A 20,777-nucleotide genomic window follows, 5' to 3' on the forward strand; every position below is an offset into this window, starting at 1 on the left:
TCAGATGGCCAGGTGGTGCACGGCTCTGGGAACGAGAAAAACGGCTCACCAGGATCTCCCGGGGTCCCGGCGAGCCTGGTCTTTTGGCCGGGTGGGGCAGTTGGCGATACGGTGTCCCTCCCGACCGCAGTAGAGGCAAAGGCCGGACCTGAACCTTGCCTCCCGTTCAGCTTGGCTAAGATGAGAACGTCCCAGCTGCATGGGTTCCTCCTCGGGTACCGAACGGGAGGGAAAAAAGCCACCAGTCGTGTTGGGAGCAGGGCGACCAGCAGTACCGTCACGAGTACGGGGGGTCCGGAGTACCTCTGGAGGTCCCTGTCGGGTTCTCTCACATCTTCTCTCCTGGAGGCGTCCGTCGATGCGAATGGCGAGGCTGAACAGGTCCTCGAGGGACTCAGGTTCCTCACGGGTCGCGAGCTGCGTCGTTGAGCCCCCTCATGAAGGTAAGACGAAGTGCTTGATCGTTCCAACCGCTCTCCGTAGCCGCCAGTCTGAACTCCAGCACGTAGTCGGTAACCCCGCCGCTGCCCTGCCGGAAGGTACCCAACCGGGCTCCAGGGTCCTGACCACGGGCTGGATGGTGGAAAACCCTGCGGAGCTCAGCCACGAAGTCTGGGTAGGAGAAACAGAAGTCTGCCTCCATTGCCCAGGAGGCAGTGACCCACTGGGCTGCCCGGCCTGAGAGCAAGTTAGTCATGTAGGCCACTCGGGCTCCCCTTGAAGTGAAACGACTGGGTTGATGACGAAAAACCAACTCACATTGCATGATGAATGTGGCACAATCCTCGAAGTTACCGTCGAACAGCCGTGGTTCGGAGAGACGGGGCTCCCGAGGTGCGGGATCGGGAGGCGCGGGCCCTGCCAGGGCTGCAGGTGATGCTCCGGCCAAGGCTCCTGAAGGAAGTGGGGTTACAAGCAAGGTGTTAACGGTTTCACTCAGCGTGTGTAAGTGGAGGAGAATACTAGACTGCTGGCTAGCCAGAGAGCCCAGGGACCCCTGAATAGGCAGGACCTGCTCTCGGAGTTCCTGTACAGCAGCCGCAGCCGCATCTAGCAGTAGGCTGTGGCCCTTGGTTAACTCTATCTGGCCTGCCAATGCTGTTCTGACTCTCTCTGTGTCTCTGGGGTTGGATCGTAATGTTAGGGTTTGTAACCGACCACAAGCGCAACGGCACAGAGAGAGTTGTTTCAGAGTTAGCCAAAGCAAGGGCGTATTTATTCTCAGAGTCACAAGATAGAATTAGGTTGAGCAACAGAACAAACGGGGAATCTGGCATGTGAAGAATGTTGCGGCTCTGCAGATTCTCCCAGTAGGTGGTGGTGAGGAATTAGCTTGTGACGTCTGAGCCGCTCTGCAGATCCTCCCAGCATACACTCCAGGTGGAAACGGAGGGAGAGAGAGAAATCCCAGTTAGCCCAGCGCACAACAGAAACAGAGAGGTGACTGATCCAAATAAATATCCAAGTGACTTGATCTTCGGTGTGATACACACAGTTAGCAGAGTCCAGAGAAAAAACAATACGGTAATCCAAAGTGTAAATCCAACAACAAAAATTAGGTGAGAACAGTATAACAAAAACGGGATCTCTTCGGTGTTTCACAAACACACAAAAAACGGGTGATCCAAAAAGAACTGTTTCCAAAAACTCACCAGAGCGCAACGCGTAAAGCGGGCAGATAAACGAGGCGCAGCTTCGTACGGGGAATCAGGTTCTCCACAGGGATATTTCACGAAAGTCCTGGGGAGCAACAGACAGGGAACAGCGACGGGAAAGACAGGCAGATGCAGGGAATATTCAAAACGATCCAACATCGATACTAGGGGAATCAGGGTATATAAAGGGCGCTGATGACAAGCTGTGACAGCTGCGGGATGAAATTGATCATTGCTCCAGAAGCGTGTGGTGGGAAGAGCACCAATCAACACGGCATCTTCAGGAAAGAAGCGTGTGGCGGGGAATGCAATTAATTAACAAAATACCTTAAAGGAACGGAGCGAGTGGGTGGGGAGCGGACCAAACCTCACAAAAACTTGTGAATGAAATGTGTTACATTCCATTCCTAGAGGCAATTAGGCATTGTCTTTATTTTGTGCGCACGCAAGGGAACATTTATTTAACATTCATGCGCGGGAGCGCGCGCACGCACCCGGGCGTCATTAAAACACAGTGCAACCAGGTATGAAATCACCAATGCACCACTGATCCTCGCCATTCTGGAATGCCCATGTCGCGCTAAAACCTTAACACATTGTCTGCCAGGCATTGTGCCCATCTTTGTGACCTCTCTGCCACCGCTGCCACCCTATGGAGTCGCTCACCTTCTTTGCAGGGCTATAACTTTTTAAATATTATAGCTATATCGACATTGCTATGGCCCATTCAACATCGGGTATCTATCGTTCCGGATGTGGGAACATTATATTTTTCCATTCATACATTGTCGTGTTAATACCGTCGTGAATATAAGTATGTTTTTAAGGTTTTCTGCAGTAATTCCTAAAACGCGAGTTATAGGCCCTGACGCATTATGATAGATTATCGATTGGCGTTTCTTTCCTATACACGCTATATTAAAAAATTCAAATGTATATGATCGGTATACATTATGCTTCATCATGCGTGAAGGAAAGGGGGGGGGGTCATTTATAATTCCTTGATCGTCAGTAGCGTCTTTTTTTACTTTGGTTTGATACGTTGATCAGTTGGATTGCCGTGAAATAAATAAACAATCGGGCTGAAAATAACGTTAGATTCCTCTTACCGTTCGCCGATGAGACTGGAGGAAAAATATTCCATTTATTTGACGTCGATCTGCTAGATCCATTTCCTGTTTGTATGATGCAATAAACGCCAAAATCATATTGATTATTGCGTTTCGAAAGCGATCCCAATGCACTCAAGTGTGTATCTAGAACCACGCTACAAGATATTACTGCCGGAGGATTCTCCCAGATGCACCGAGCGCCACTTCCGGTTTGGCTTGGAGTGTAACTCGCCCGACATCCACCAGGCGGCGGTATTGAGGCGTTGCAATATCAGAACAGGGTCCAGCTGCGTCCCGGAGGGAGGCTGGATGAATTATGAATGCCATGGCGAAAAAATGAAATATTGATCCCAAAAACAAGTTAACTCGTTTCTGGCGCACAACGCATGGCGGGCAATAAAGAGTATACTAGTTTTTGGCGCACAATGTGTTACAGTTACAGCATTGCAAATTGAGGTCCCTCCTACCGCCATTCCAACGGCCTCTACCGCCCGTTAACGTCCCTCGTCAAATGGTTTTATTAGGGTGGGTGCGGCTTCTGTTTTGTGCCGCCAGGAGGCGCAAAGTCAAGTTGGAATTATATCCATCCAGCGCACCGCTGTGTGTGTGTGTGTGTGCACACACTACAGAAATGGACATATTATTTTGCAATGTAATGCTTTTCTGTAGAGCTGCCGCGATAACCGCATTACCGCGGTATCGCTGTTGCATCACGCTCACCGCAGAGTTAGGCTGAATACCGCGTCACCGCTGTTTTTTTATCATAATAATAAAGTTGGCTTGCGGCTCTGCAGATATACCCTACTCGGTTCCAAGCGACCCTATTGGGTAGAAGTACCAGAAAAGGTACCAGAAAAGACATGTGAAACATTGCAGACCACTGACTGGTCAGAAGAGAGACGCGTCACACTTTGTAGCCTCTGAACGAAAACAGAACGCCGCCATCTTTACTGCCTCGCTAAGGATGCATTTCATTCAGGATTTGTTTGCGACAGAACCAAGCAATAAACAAAAAAGAATGGATTCACTGTGTATTCTGCCTTATTTATTGATGAAACAAAACCGACATCAACCCAATTTACCACCGAGCGGAGAGTTTAGTGTCACAACAAGATCGCTGATGTGTTAAGTTTGTTGTTGTTATTATTAGCCTAATACTACCGTCAGCCGATATACACGAGAGGTAACGTTAAACCCGGGTTTGCTTGGTAGAATACACAATGAGAGGTAACGTTAGCTTTGGCAGAATAGACGCAACGAGAGTCTGGTTAATGTTGTTATTGATTGATTGATTGATTGATTGAAACTGTGTTAAACTCTGGCTTGCTGCAAGCCCTCGGACATCTATGCCCACGGAGCTTTCAGTGTACACAAGCGAGCGGCCCCGCCTGCATCCCCACGTCGGAGACAAACGGAGTAGTACCTGGCTGCAGTGGAAAAGGAACGAAGTACCAGGTGCCTAAAGCGGGTCGAGTCGAGTAGGTACTATGCAGTGGAAAAGCGCCATTAGACTAGAGGCAGGCTATAAGAGTAGACTACTAAAAAAAATGTATTCAAATTTTTTTTTTTTGTGCGCACTGTGCGGTAATAACCGCGGCGGTAGGAAATATTTAGCAAATTCGTGCGGTAAGGAAAATATCAATACCGCGGCAGCTCTACTTTTCTGTTGATTATTTGACTGTCATTGGTTCAGTAATGGTGTGGTATTTTTCTATTTTCGATTAACGTGCTAAGATGTACAGTATTATTCTTTACGTTGAGACAACCGAACTTGCTGGCACCGACCCGCCCTACTCTGCCTCTCTAGTTGGGGGAAAATGTAACTGGATGGACCCGTCGACTATTTTTATCACGTCCGGTGCATCATGTACTGAATTAACTGGTAAGTTAACTTAGGTTTAACGTTAGTTTGTTTACTGCAGTTATGTCAGAACGACAATCAACTAATCAACTAACACTTGCAAGTGCTCAAATGCATATCCACATTTGCTGTCAAGTTAACGTTATCGTTATGAATGCGACCGCAAGGCTGGCCGTACTGTAACATTAGCTAACGTTCATTTAGCAGGATGTAATGTGTAACGTTTAATCAACGGGAAATGGCCCTGAATACATCAAACATCATCATCATCAAATACATCAAATATCACTATGAATTGAAAATGGGGGACCCTGATGTAAACAAGGCGAAAGACTTTCTCTGGTCTGCATCCCCTTAACAATTGTGTGTATTGAGCCGGCCCGTACAGTATTGTACCCATTCTGCAATCTGTTAATGACATTTACATATCTGTAGATACTATATCTATATCTGTACATATCTCTTACCTACTCTTACTAGTTACACTGCTGGCCAGTATGACTTACTACCATAGTGTCTTTATACCTGTATCACTGTACATATTAATACTATATCTATACTGTACATATCTCTTACCTACTCTTACTAGTTACACTGCTGGCCAGTATGACTTACTACCATAGTGTCTTTATACCTGTATCACTGTACATATTAATACTATAACTATATCTGTACATATCTCTTACCTACTCTTACTAGTTACACTGCTGGCCAGTATGACTTACTACCATAGTGTCTTTATACCTGTATCACTGTACATATTAATACTATATCTATATCTGTACATATCTCTTACTAGTTACACTGCTGGCCAGTATGGCCACTACCATAGTGTCTTTATACCTGTATCACTGTACATATTAATACTATAACTCTGTACACGACATACATCTGATTAGCATTATTACTCAGTAGTACTGATTTATAAATATATTTTAAACAATATAATGAATTAAAGTTTTGTTTTATTTGTCACATATAAGGTACATGTACATTAATCTGTCAACCACTTTAAGAAATGTTGTTTTAAAACCGTCCCATGCTTTTTCAACCTCTTTGCAGTGCATTACATGAGACCAGTCCACACCCCTTAAACCATCCAGGAGCATTTCCTTGCTGTAATTTTTTAAAGATCTGATTTTTGATGTTGTTGTGACCCTCAAAATGACCCATCTGTACCTTTCTGGTACAGAAAATTGCAAGGTGATCACTTAGTGCATAATCAACAACGCCGCTGTTTGTTATCCTTTGTTTATCAGAGACCAGTATTAAGTCGATTATGGTCTGAGAAAGGGAGGTAACTCTGGTACTGTAGGTTCAGTGATGAGCTGGTGCAGGTCAAACAATTTACTATAGTTCAGAAGGGACTTTAATCCAGAGCTCAGTTTAAGTAAATCCGTGTTGAAATCTCCCATGACAACAACTTCAGATTTCTCTTTCGACTGTTGTTTTAAATTTTAGCTGAGTTTAGTGCACATATTGATGACAGAGACTCTCTCCACGCATCCCCCGTCGATGTACAGGGGCTGTATGTCGGTCTTCTTCCTCCTGTAGTCCACGATCATCTCCTGGGTCTTTAGCTTGTTCAGCTGCAGGTTGTTATTTTTGCACAGGGCTGACAGCTGCTCTACTTCATCGCGGTACGCGGTCTCGTCGCCTTTTGAGATGCAGCCCACCATGGTGGTGTCATCAGTCATGCCTGCAAAAAAGATTTTTTTTAAATGTATGAAGCACAATCTCATGAAGCTCATACAGAACCAAGTGTTTCACTGTAATGTACATGTACCTTATATGTGACAAATAAAACAAAACTTTAATTCATTATATTGTTTAAAATATATTTATAAATCAGTACTACTGAGTAATAATGCTAATCAGATGTATGTAGTGTACAGAGTTGTAGTATTATTATGTACAGTGATACAGGTATAAAGACACTATGGTAGTAAGTCATACTGGCCAGCAGTGTAACTAGTAAGAGATATGTACAGATATAGTTATAGTATTAATATGTACAGTGATACAGGTATAAAGACGCTATGGTAGTGGTCATACTGGCCAGCAGCGTAACTAGTAAGAGTAGGTAAGAGATATGTACAGATATAGTTATAGTATTAATATGTACAGTGATACAGGTATAAAGACACTATGGTAGTAAGTCATACTGGCCAGCAGCGTAACTAGTAAGAGTAGGTAAGAGATATGTACAGATATAGATATAGTATTAATATGTACAGTGATACAGGTGTAAAGACACTATGGTAGTAAGCCATACTGACCAGCAGTGTAACTAGTAAGAGTAGGTAAGAGATATGTACAGATATAGATATAGTATTAATATGTACAGTGATACAGGTATAAAGACACTATGGTAGTGGTCATACTGGCCAGCAGCGTAACTAGTAAGAGTAGGTAAGGGATGTACAGATATAGATATAGTATCTACAGATATGTAAATATCATTAACAGATTGCAGAATGGGTACAATACAGTACAGCTCAATACACACAATTGTTAAGGGGATGCAGACCAGAGAAAGACTTTCGTCTTGTTTACATCAGGGTCCCCCATTTTCAATTCATAGTGATATATATTTTTGGGCATACACTTACAATATAAGCAGCTGGGAAACACATTATATGATGTATTCAGGGCCATTTCACGTTGATTAAACGTTACACATTACATCCTGCTAAATGAACGTTAGCTAATATTACGCGGCCAGTGTTGAAAAGCCTTGAGGTCGCATTCAATTTTCGAGAGACCATAACGTTAACTTGACAGCAATGTGGATACAGCTTTATTTGAGCAGTTGCTACTGTAACTTTACCTTAGTTGATTGTCATTCTGACATAACTGCAGTAAACAAACTAACGTTAAACCTAAGTTAACTTACCAGTAAATTCAGTACAGCGACAGCTGAAATCCACAGGACAGCCTGATCACAATAATCGACGGGCCAGTTACATTTCCCCCAACCAGAGCCTAACTAGAGCCACATTCTGCGAATCAGAGGCAGAGTAGGGGCGGGTCTTCGGTGCCAGCACGTTGGGTTGTCTCGTAAAGAATAATACTGCACTGTATCTGAGTATCTAGATGATTATCCATAAAAAAACGCACGTTAATCGAAAATACCACACCATTACTGTACCAATGACAGTCAAATAATCTACAGAAAAGCATTACATTGCAAAATAATATGTCCAAGACTAGTGTCGCATGCACACACAATTGTAGAATAGCTCCCTCTCTCCACCGTGTAACTCGACTCCCCCTACTGGTTGAACCAGGCAGAGCAGCGTCAAAAGACGTCATCTTGCGTCAACCACCGGCATCTAGCTTGCTACCGGCGGGAGACGCCTCGTTTTCCAGTCCCACATCTGTAAGTAATGTTAACTGTTGATGTAGCCTCAGAAAACTAACGTTAGCTCCACTCCTAGCAGCCTGTTGATGTAGCCTCAGCAAGCTAATGTTAGCTCCACTACTAGAAGCCCTCTCTCTCTCTCTCTCTCCCTCTCTTCAAAATGTTGTTTCTATCGTGAGATCGAATAAATGACTAAAACTATCAAAGAAAACTTCTGAAAATGACCAGCTATTTTGGTTAATAATCAATTTGGTGGCCATATCTGGGAATATGTCATTTTGAGAAAAAGGGGTATTTTAGCTTGGTTTACATGATGCATCTTATCAAATGTGAAAATGTCATATTTATAGTTGCTTTTGATGACTGCTTTATATGTTTTATGAAACTACAGTAGCTTTGGAGGCATCTCAAAATTTTAAATGGTAGTGCCTCGCCTTAAATAACTTGTGTAACAACAATTGTGTGACAGTAATTTGTATTGATTATACCTCCTGACTTGGCCTTTCCTCCCAGGAGCAGAAGCGCTGTGTGGACAACAGCACGCTGCAGCGAGAGGTGAAGAAAGTGAGAAAGGCAAGGAACCGCCGACAGGAGTGGAACATGATGGCGTTCGATAAGGAGCTCCGTCCAGACCATCGCCATCCGCACAGCCTCCACCGAGGGGCTTCTTCCGAGGGCTCCCTCTCCCCAGATGGCAGGTCTGTCCGTGCTCTGTAGGGCTGTCCTCAACGTACACACTCTGTAGGGCTGTCCTCAACCTACACACACTCTGTAGGGCTGTCCTCAATCTACACACTCTGTAGGGCTGTCCTCAATCTACACACTCTGTAGGGCTGTCCTCAATCTACACACTCTGTAGGGCTGTCCTCCTCAACCTACACACACTCTGTAGGGCTGTCCTCCATCTACACACTCTGTAGGGCTGTCCTCAACCTACACACTGTAGGGCTGTCCTCCTCAACCTACACACACTCTGTAGGGCTGTCCTCCATCTACACACTCTGTAGGGCTGTCCTCAACCTACACACACTCTGTAGGGCTGTCCTCAACCTACACACACTCTGTAGGGCTTAGGGGTGGGAATCACCAGAGGCCTCACGATACGATATTATCACGATACTTAACTCACGATACGATAGTATTGCGATACAAAATATTTTGCGATATATTGCGATGTATTGCGATATTAATATTGCGATTTAGTACCTTTTTTCAACTGCAAAGTAAAACTTTGTCAACATGTTTTATCTAATAAAATAAAGTTTTCAGTCTGTTCATCTCAATTCAATAATTTGTATTGCAGCAAATGGTATTTTCTCAAGCAGACAGGTGTCAACACTGTAATCTGTGTTGCATGTACCTGACAAACTGAACTGTTTGTATTACAGTCATATTCCAACTTAATTGAATGCACACAGTGTGTGTGTGTGTGTGTGTGTGTGTGTGTGTGTGTGTGTGTGGACTACTGTACTATTACAGGTATTGAAATGAACAATGCAACTTCCTTATCAAAAAAAAAGAATAAAAAAAGAATTTGCATAATAAAATATCGATACTTGGCATCCTTGTATCGATACAGTATTGCCACGCAAAGTATCGCAATACTATACTGTATCGATATTTCCCCCCACCACTAGTAGGGCTGTCCTCAACCTAGACACCCTCTGTAGGGCGGTCCTCAACCTACAAACACTATTAGAAGGAGATGACAATGGTTGCCACAGTTCTTTGCATGTATCAGGAAGTTTCCCCTAGAAGCACCATATCAAAATACGTCACATTAGCATTGTATTTGTAATACAACACGTTTTCAAATGTAAACAAATGAATGGGACCTGTGTGATCGTGATAGTATCAGTGCTGCAAACTCTCTATGAGCTCCATTGGGAAAATACCGCCCCCTATCGTCTCCCGGATGGTAATGCACCCTTTTGGAATGGACTCAATGTAAATTGATGAGAAAAGAAAAATCCGGAATCCACATTTTACTTCTCAGGCAAGTAATCCGAGCCCATCGGACTCATTGTGGCCCATCAGAACAGCGTGGAATACATATTTCCAGTACGCAGCGTTGGATCAATAAACGCGATCGATATTTGGAATGGCGATCAGGAATTAGAATCATCTTTTTGGGGAACATCTGATCTGAGGTAAGGAATCTATTTTACCAGTCTTGGGATAATCAGAGCTGTTTTCACAGAGATATCAGCGTTTGCCCCATTCTCGAAGTCAACTTCCTGTCTTTTTAACTTTCTGTCTAAGTGCATGTCTATGGCTTGGGGGAAACATGCACTTAGAATCACCAGAAAGGCTTTCGAAATAGTGAAATGCCATGTTGGCCTCAATATTTTCAAAACAAATTATATGAAAAGGTTATGAAATGAACAAGAATGTGATAAAATATGTAATAAAAACGGAGGTCAACGCATACATTTGATGGTAGAAATCCGTTTGTTTCCCCAATACCAAGATGGCGGCGGTCTCGTGACGTCAGCGTGTCTTCGAGAATGTGTGTATGTGTGTGTGTGTGTGTGTGTGCGATCAGGAAATGAGAGATTCGATTTTTCAGCTTGCTTCTCTAGCGTGCATAAGTATACATATACTATCGATAATCTAGCGTTTATTTGAAAACTATTCATAAATAGGCCGATGACAACGTTTTTTGTGTATTCCAGAATATTCCAGTAAAGGCTGTTTATCACAGAATCTTTATATTTTCCTGAAACTTTCCATAAACGAGCGATTTTCAAAATGCTATAAAACGGAAATGAACCGATTAAAAAACTATCCGTTTCGACAATGTTGACTGCAAACAAGTCATTGATAAGCGACGGCCAGATTAGACACATAGCCATAATTTAAGACATAGATTATGCGTTCACAAATATGAGCGCTATCATTGAAGTGGGTGGCGGCATTCAAGGGGGTAAAAAGGAAAACATGGCCGGCACGGAAAGTAGTCCGATTTCTAGCTCCCCCTAGTGGTAGTACTAGTGACCAGTGGTTCGTGGACAGGTAGGTTGCAAAACACAAGCACAGATAATGAGATGGACACAGATATTTTTATTACACAGATATTAATATTATTATTCAGGAATTAAATTGTTTTTATGTTATGAGCTCCATTGACGCAGTGTGCTCCACCTAGGCGCACCATCTGTTCGCCATCAAAAATATAAAGGAAAAAATGGAAATATATTATATTAGTAATCATATTTAAAAATGTGTGTGTCAAATGAGCGAAAGTATCTCGGCTGCTCCGTGACATGGGTTGTCCTGGTATGACAAATTAAAATGCAGTTACTGGTAAACTGAGATACTGAATAAAAACGCAATGCAATTTGTTCTCCAGACACACACCGTTCCAAATATTATAAAAAATATTTACAATACTCCAAATCACGAAAAAAAAACGAATGACTATAAGTATCATTTGGAGGCAGGCATGATGGTCATTTTAGGCTATGTATCACTCTTATGTATGAATAATCCGTTAGATGATATATATGAAATCTTGAACATGGGCCAATTTGGATTTGTAGACGAGACATGAACATAAAAAAAAGTAAGTATCATGTACTTCCTTCCTATTGGTACAACACAGCAATGTGTACTTCCTTCCTATTGGTACAACACAATGTTGTATACTTCCTTCCTATTGGTGCAACACAGTGGCGTGTACTTCCTTCCTATTGGTGCAACACAGTGGCGTGTACTTCCTTCCTATTGGTACAACACAGTGGCGTGTACTTCCTTCCTATTGGTACAACACAGTGGCGTGTACTTCCTTCCTATTGGTACAACACAGTGGCGTGTACTTCCTTCTAGGGCTGGGCGATAAAACCATAACGATAACTATCGCGATAAATTATTTCCTCGAAATAAACATGAAACGTGGTCGCAAAGTTTAGATATATCGATTTTCCAAGCTTGGATATGAGCACACGCACTAACAACCAATCAGTGAAGGAGATGGCCGACAGCGGAAGGAGACCCGGAATCTAGGACTCCAGTAGTCAACAGGCTGGCTAGGATAATTAGCTTGCACGGCGCTATTTTACAGTTTACCTGCCGAGTTGGTGTGTGTTTTGAATTCTGAGGGTAACTGTTATAGTAGTGTGGGGTATACGGTGGACGTCGTTGCAATGTATTGGGGCGGAACAGAGTATTTTATGGTCATATTTAGTACATTGTCATGGAATACACCGCTTTGAAACGAGGCTGGCTAGGATAATTAGCTTGCACGGCGCTATTTTACAGTTTACCTGCCGAGTTGGTGTGTGTTTTGAATTCTGAGGGTAACTGTTATAGTAGTGTGGGGTATACGGTGGACGTCGTTGCAATGTATTGGGGCGGAACAGAGTATTTTATAGTCATATTTAGTACATTGTCATGGAATACACCGCTTTGAAACGAGGCTGGCTAGGATAATTAGCTTGCACGGCGCTATTTTACAGTTTACCTGCCGAGTTGGTGTGTGTTTTGAATTCTGAGGGTAACTGTTATAGTAGTGTGGAGTATACGGTGGACGTCGTTGCAATGTATTGGGGCGGAACAGAGTATTTTAGGGTCATATTTAGTACAGTGTCATGAGATACTCCGCTTGCTCTGGCTAACTGCTAACGTGCGGGGACTGATGACGACATCAACTCGACTCTCGAGACATTCGCAGCAGCAAAACAAGTCTATTAATAGCCCGTCCATCGGCGCCGGGCATAAAAAGTTAATTAAACTTGACAGACATTATATCGACGATAATTATCGATATCGAGTTATATGAAAATAATTTTATAATTTTATCGCGATAACGTTTTTGGCCATATCGCCCAGCCCTACTTCCTTCCTATTGGTACTACAACACTATGTCACTCTGATGAGACACTATTATGAGATCTTTCTTTTTTTTCCTAGACTGGATTTCCCAGACTTCCCACTCCCTCCAGGTCAAGCATCCTGTATCCACTCAGGGCCCCAGGGCTACATGCTCAGGAATGCCCATCCCTCACCGTCTGTGGAGCACGAATACCACAGCATCGGGGGTGGCTACCAGGGAGAACCTCTCCCTCGTTCTGCAGACCTGATCAACGGGTCATCACGTCCACCTGCTGATTACAGGTACAGATGCTGAAAACATGTTAAATACTTGTTGTGCTCTGGGTGTTCTTTATGGTTTAGACTAGGGATGCTCGATATTGGCTTTTTTACCGATACCGATATTGTCCAACTCTTAATTTCCGATACGGATATCAACCGATACCGATATATGCAGGGTTCCCCCCCCCAAAAAACGGAATAATTTCAGGTAATTAACATTACATATCTCTTGTTGTGGAATTAACACAACATTATGCATACTTTTGACAATAAATAAAATCAGAATTTGTTCTTACTAGCTTGCCTGGGTAAATAAAGGTTATAGAAATAAAAATAATAATAAAAAAAATTCTTTTAAAACCGATAACGATATTTTCCGATATCACATTTTAATGCCAATATCGACCGATAATATCGGTAGGCCGATAATATCGGACATCCCTAGTTTAGACAGTGTGTGCGGTCTCCAAGGACGTTGGGTTGTTTCATGGTTATTGCGGTCAGAGCATCTGGAAGAAGGCAGTACACGTTCACTTATCTCCGGGTCCGTGCGGCCTGGTTCACAATGTTACTGAAGAACTGTCCTCAGAGGAAAACTGAAGTTAGAAAGTGGACTTACCTGAGAGGTTCTCTGTTGTTTACAGAGTAATATTAATATAATACTAATACTAATAATAGTAATAATAATAATATAATTGTAACTGAGGGGTACAATTCCCTGACTGTATTGAATAAGTATGGTATCATTAAACCACTACTGAGTTATGTACATTACTACTGGCCATACAGTACACAGGTATATGTGATGAACACCCCCACAATAACACGGCTTACCAAGAAAGTACTGTTTGTAATATTTATTAGAAGAGCACCAAGATTATCTTACATTTATTAAGAATGAGAGTTGCGCTTGTAAGGCGAAGAATGTGCATGAATAGGTCAAGAGCGTAAGTCCATGAGCATATTACGAAGGGGATAATTAATACCACCTGTAGCATAAGAATTATATAAGGCACACTCGTAGGTCAGCTGGAGATACTAAGGGGTTCCCTCCGGTTGTAAGCCAGCAGGGGAGAGGAATGTTCTGGAGCAAAAGTCTGGATCAACGAGGAATCAATAAGCTCCAGCTACGGGAGGCGGTACATATACTCCCCTTGATCGGCAGACAAAAAGCAGCAGCTATAATCCAAGTATGCGGGACAGCATGGATGAAAGCCAGCCAGCCTCTTCCTAGAGACGGGCTCGAGTGATGCTCCTCACGGGTTGATCCCACACAGCAGTGGGGGTAGACAGTTCTCTGCTCCAGCAGCCACAGTACCAAAGCAATAATCCAGCCGGAAAAGGCTCTGCATTCACCGGTGTAGATTCTCCTGTGCACGGTACTCCACAATTAACTAGGTCGAACTTGACGTTATTTCACTAAGCTCTGACACTTTTACTATCCTATTCGCACGCGGTTCTAAGTGCTCTATTTAGACGCAAGGTTGCTCACTTCACTTGGTCGTTGACTCGTGATGAAGGCTTCAACTTGTTGGGTTAACTCGTTTGAGGGTAACACGTTTCTAGGTTAACTAACTGCTGTATCCACCTGCAACGTATTTATACGTAAGGTGAATAATCTAGTGCCAGCCTCAGTTCTGTCTCGTATTACTGCGTAAACCTGGGCATGTTGAGACAAGTCTTGGCGGTGGCTTTGAACTCGGCATTGGGGGTATGGCCGTGGCGCCTAGGGGGGTCGCTGTCCAATAGGAGAACGAATATTATGGTCTGGCCTGTACCTAGGTAAAGGGATATTCCGTGTATATATACAAAGAATATACAAGGGATATCAAACGATATACAAATATTATACATGGGATCTCAAGCAATAAATATATATATTCGGTTTAATCTGACCCTTTGTAACAGCCGCCTCCTAATTAGTCCGCACCTAATTAGATAAGCAGAGACAGATTAACCGTCTTGTCCACTACTCAATGTCCGTTGTGAGGAGTAGGGCAATTCACAAAGTCAGGGGGTCATGGTCGTCATTAAGAGAGTCGGGGAGCCTTGGCAACTCTATCAGCCTCGCCACGGGTCGGGTGTATGTCCGTCCCTGGACGAGCACTTCTGCCGCTCTGACCTTTCCGTCGGCACCAGTGATCACTTTGCTTACGCGGCCGGCCGGCCACGCAGCTCGGGGTAGTGACTGGTCTATGATCATGACGACTGTTTCCACTTTTAAGTTGTCCCCGTCCTTGACCCGCTTCTGACGGGCTGGAAGGGATGGTAGGGGGGTTAGGAGTAAGCGGGCCTGATACTGCTTTGATCTGTGCTTGGCTGTGCCTCCACCTCCTCCGTCTGTTTCTCTTGTTTGGTCTGTACCCCGTCTGAGGAGGGGCCGGTTCCGGCCGCCCCATCAAGGAGTCGCTTGGGGTGCTGGGTTCGAGGTCAGCTACGTCTGGAGCGCAGCTGAGGGGGGTGGAGTTCCGAACTCCCTCTTGTGCCCACGGTTCTCTCACAGGCCTCTCGCCTAATGTCAATAGCCTCTCAACGGGCTGTACGAGAGAGTGGCCGGTGTCGCTCACCTTTGTGTGTAGGCAGCGTGTAGACGTGGGTTGACTGTCAAGTCCGTAGAGGGGGCCCTGGAGCGTCCACCCCAGTCGGGTCTGAACCGCGACTGGGCATCCTTTGGGTCCGATGTGGGCCGCCTCAATTGGGAGAATGAGGTCCGCGTGGTCGGAGCCGATGAGCAGGGTCGGTGTGGCGCCGTCGATAAGCGGTATAGGTAGTTGACGTAGGTGCACATACTTCGCCATCAGCTGTGGGATGGGGTAGGTGTACTGAGACAGGCCTATGTCGTGGCTAGTGAAGACGTTGGTAATACTATACTGCTTCTCGGGCTGGTCCACCGCTGCTATCTTGAAGGAGACATTTTTACCCTTTATGGTCTTCTGGTCTCTTCTGATGGTACGTATGGTCATTGTTCCTTTGGCACCCCGCAGACCCAGCTGGGCTGCGGCGGAAGCGAGGAGGAGAGTCTTTTCAGACCCATCGTCTAGGACGGCGTAAGTGTCCAGGACCTTGTCCTCGTAGCTCAGGAGCACTCTGACCACTTTGATGAGCACTCGGGGGGTCCCGCTATGCTGGTCTATATGGAGCACTCCTGTTGGTCGGTTGCCTTGGATCTTCTGGAGTGGTGCCGACTCGCGGTCGTCCGAGTGGCACCGTGACTCCCAGTGTCTGCTGTAGCAGTCGGGACACCAGGGGGCGGTCTGGTGGGTCTTCGGTACTGGTGCCACCGCCTCGGCCTGGTACATTACCGTGACGGGCCCACTTTGTTGTCCTGGCGGACGCCTGTTGATGTCATGCAGGACCTCCAAGTGGGCGCCGCCGCACCTGCTGCACTTCTTCTTCAAGCGGCACTCAGCTGCCATATGGCTGCGCGCGCAGCGGAAGCAGCGGCGGTGGTCTTTGATCCACTGACTCACCTCGTCCGTGGTCAGCTTCTTGAACTTGTCACATTGATACAGCCGATGTTCCCCTTCACAGTACTGGCATTCAATCTTCCACTCCTCTTTCGTCGAGGGGGTGTTGTGGTTCTTGTGCTGCGGTACTGATTCGGCTTGGTGCATAACGGTCACCGACCGGCGGTTATCATTTGATCCCCGAGGTCCATCTCTTGGGCTTGGTCCACTCCACACGAACGTGTCCAGTCGTAGGCTGCTGACCTCCCTGGCGAGGAAATCAGATAAGTCTAGGAGGGATGCCTCTGGGCCGTTGGGTCGCGGTGGTCTCTCTGCCGCCGAAAACGCTCTTGTCGGGCGGGAGGGAGCTTCTCTAATATCCTTTCTACATTAGAGTTAGCGTACAGTTCATATATCCCTTTTTCCTTTTGGGACCCCAGCATCCCTACCAGGGACTGTACCTTGATAGAGAGGTCATCCAATGCTCTGTTGTCTCTGGCTGGGGGGAGGCGGTCGATATCTCTTATTTCCTGTATCACGTAGTCCCATATGCGTCCATAACGTTGGTCGAGGGCTACTAGAGCCGCGGTGTATGGGGTACTTGAGTTGGAATATGCCAGCGCTATATTATGCGCTCTGGGCACCTTCAGGTGCTTGAGGAGGATAGCATATTTGTACGTCTCGTCTGGGACGTCGGACATCATAGTCTCTAAGCACATCCGTAGCTCCGTGTACTGTGCTCTGTCCTCGCGTGTAAAATCCGGGAACGTCGGTGTGCCAAGGTACGATGCCATGGATGGCTGGCACATCGGTGAGCGTTGGGGGAGAGGTCTCCGGGGCGAGTCTCCCCGTACGTGTCGTCGTGGGCTGGTACTCGGTGGGTACCAAGGGCCGGGTACCCAGGTGCTGTTCCTCGGTGCTGACGGTGCGTCAAACTCACCCGTGAGTTGAGTCGGGGGTCTGTAACGCAGGGCCTCGGGGCTGACGTCGGGGCTGTACTGGGCCTCCTGGTCCAGAGTACGTTGCTGCTGGTCGGGGCTGTACTGGGCCTCCTGGTCCAGAGTACGTTGCTGCTGGTCGGCTTGACACTCCTCCTCTTCCTCTTCCTCTTCCTCTGCTAGGTCCTGGAGTCTTCTGGTCAGTCTCTCAGCGACGTGGGCCGGTTCTTCCCGGTTGCTGGGTCTCGTATGGACCGGCCGGGGAGGGGGTTCGGAGACGTGGACAGGATCCTCCTGTTGGCGGGGTCCCGGGTCGCTTGGTCGGGTAGGGGAATGTGCCCTAGACCCTTGTCGTGATGATCTCCGGGAGCTCCGTGCGGAGAGAGGGGGTGTCGCCATGGCGATCAATTGTTCTACCATCTGCGCCTGCAGCCGGTCGCGCTCTGCTTCGCGCTGGGCATGGGCGGCGTCGCGCTGTGCTTCGCGGTGGGCATTGGCGGCGTCGCGCTGTGCATTGGCGCTGGCATGGGCGGCGTGGAGCTGTGCATTGGTGGCGTCGCGCTGTGCATTGGCGGCGTCGCGCTGTGCATTGGCGGCGGCGTGCTGCGCATCGGCGTGGCTTCTTTCAATGTTCTCTTCCGTCTGAAGGCGTCTGGTCTCCAGTCTTATGCGGTCGTCTTCACTCCTTTGTTGCGCCTGGAAGCGCTCTCGCTCGATTGCAGCGTGTTCGCGCTCGCTCGTCTGTTGAGCCTGGAGGCGTTCTCTTTCCATGGTAGAATGTTCGCGCTCACTTAGTTGTTGCGCTTGAAGTCGATCGCGTTCTGTGGAGGCTGCCAGGGTGGCGATGAATGCCTGCGCCAGCATCTTGTCCGCTTCGCTGGGGGAAGACACTGACGGAGGTGATCGGCTTCTGGCAGTGCTCGTTGGAGATCTGTTCTCTGGGCGCGCCTCGAGGTCCGTCTCCTGGGCGCGCTTCTCTTCTGGTAGTGGGTCGGGTTCTGTCCCTGGAGCGCTTTCTTTATCCTGGAGCTCTCCGGGGACCGTCCCGTTGACGTTGTCGGGGGGTATAGTCATGTCATGTCCCTCCTGGTCCCCCCCGTGAGCTTGGTCAGTTTCGTTAGAACCCACTGGGGTCTCTACTGGCAGGGTCGTCTGGTCGGTAGGATTTGACATGCTTTGACTATCCGCTTTAGTTATTTTATCCGCATTTAACTTCTTTATAAAGCTAGGTATTATACTGACAGCGTATGCCTCTAGATAGGGAGGTGGCTGACGTCTGCGCTGCGGGCGTTCTAGCTCGGGAGACCCGTTTGTGGAGTGTTCACCGCTGGCCATGTCAATATTAATATTATATTAATATTACGCTAATTACCCTCTGGCTCGAAGGACCAATTGTAACTGAGGGGTACAATTCCCTGACTGTATTGAATAAGTATGGTATCATTAAACCACTACTGAGTTATGTACATTACTACTGGCCATACAGTACACAGGTATATGTGATGAACACCCCCACAATAACACGGCTTACCAAGAAAGTACTGTTTGTAATATTTATTAGAAGAGCACCAAGATTATCTTACATTTATTAAGAATGAGAGTTGCGCTTGTAAGGCGAAGAATGTGCATGAATAGGTCAAGAGCGTAAGTCCATGAGCATATTACGAAGGGGATAATTAATACCACCTGTAGCATAAGAATTATATAAGGCACACTCGTAGGTCAGCTGGAGATACTAAGGGGTTCCCTCCGGTTGTAAGCCAGCAGGGGAGAGGAATGTTCGGGAGCAAAAGTCTGGATCAACGAGGAATCAATAAGCTCCAGCTACAGGAGGCGGTACATATACTCCCCTTGATCGGCAGACAAAAAGCAGCAGCTACAATCCAAGTATGCGGGACAGCATGGATGAAAGCCAGCCAGCCTCTTCCTAGAGACGGGCTCGAGTGATGCTCCTCACGGGTTGATCCCACACAGCAGTGGGGGTAGACGGTTCTCTGCTCCAGCAGCCACAGTACCAAAGCAATAATCCAGCCGGAAAAGGCTCTGCATTCACCGGTGTAGATTCTCCTGTGCACGGTACTCCACATTAACTAGGTCGAACTTGACGTTATTTCACTAAGCTCTGACACTTTTACTATCCTATTCGCACGCGGTTCTAAGTGCTCTATTTAGACGCAAGGTTGCTCACTTCACTTGGTCGTTGACTCGTGATGAAGGCTTCAACTTGTTGGGTTAACTCGTTTGAGGGTAACACGTTTCTAGGTTAACTAACTGCTGTATCCACCTGCAACGTATTTATACGTAAGGTGAATAATCTAGTGCCAGCCTCAGTTCTGTCTCGTATTACTGCGCAAACCTGGGCATGTTGAGACAAGTCTTGGCGGTGGCTTTGAACTCGGCATTGGGGGTATGGCCGTGGCGCCTAGGGGGGTCGCTGTCCAATAGGAGAACGAATATTATGGTCTGGCCTGTACCTAGGTAAAGGGATATTCCGTGTATATATACAAAGAATATACAAGGGATATCAAACGATATACAAATATTATACATGGGATCTCAAGCAATAAATATATATATTCGGTTTAATCTGACCCTTTGTAACAATAATAGTAATAAAATAAGTAATGTACAGAGGCAGGGCCCGCAGTTTGGAAGGGAACGCTTTTTGATTCAGCATTAAAAGTCCGAAATTATGCAACAGTATTAAAGGTGCAGCTTTGGGAGAGGAATTTGAAATCAGAGATTTGGGAAAAAAACGATTTACGAAACGATATATTTTCACAACTGACACCAAACTGCCCTGATTTCCCTGATGAACACTGTTTGAAGCAAATTTAGCTTACTTCAAAGAAGGCTTATGCTTGGTTCACGGTGCCTCAAAATTATTTTGTTTTGATTTATGATGACAAAATACAATCATTCTAAAGATTACAGTACATTATATGTAGTAGTGTATAGTAAATAATGTTTTGTACACTACCGTAATTTTCACACTATAAGCCGCACCTGAATATAAGCCGCAGCAGCTAAATTTAATGATGTGTACATATATAAGCCGCACTGGACTATAAGCCGCAGGTGTTTTAATGTTTAATTACCATATGTAAGGGTTCGTGCACAGAGGGGATTGTCGGGAAAGAGATGGCTGTTTGAGGAAGCTCCCATTTATTAACATTTTTGTTTAAACAGTAACGGTAGCTAGGTACTAATGCCAGCTCACAGAACGATAGCCATGCTTGTTAGCCAGCTAGGTACCAACGCCAGCTCACAGAACGATAGCCACGCTAGTTAGCCAGCCAGGTACCAA

At 45.9% G+C, this 20,777-nt stretch overlaps 1 protein-coding gene across 1 annotated transcript in view; it reads left to right on the top strand.

Annotated features, from left to right (window-relative positions):
• LOC311233457 (actin-binding protein WASF3-like) overlaps nt 1–20,777 on the top strand; it is a gene marked incomplete at both ends in the record, with an annotated part of 178,221 nt that overhangs the window by 140,861 nt on the left and 16,583 nt on the right. The window contains one exon of the mRNA XM_084320424.1: nt 8,506–8,705. Coding sequence (XP_084176550.1) covers nt 8,506–8,705 — 200 coding nt within the window. The remainder of the gene's footprint in view (nt 1–8,505; nt 8,706–20,777) is intronic.

The sequence above is a fragment of the Notolepis coatsorum genome (genome assembly GCF_963971535.1).
Source record: "Notolepis coatsorum genome assembly, chromosome: 8".
NCBI lineage: Eukaryota > Metazoa > Chordata > Actinopteri > Aulopiformes > Paralepididae > Notolepis > Notolepis coatsorum.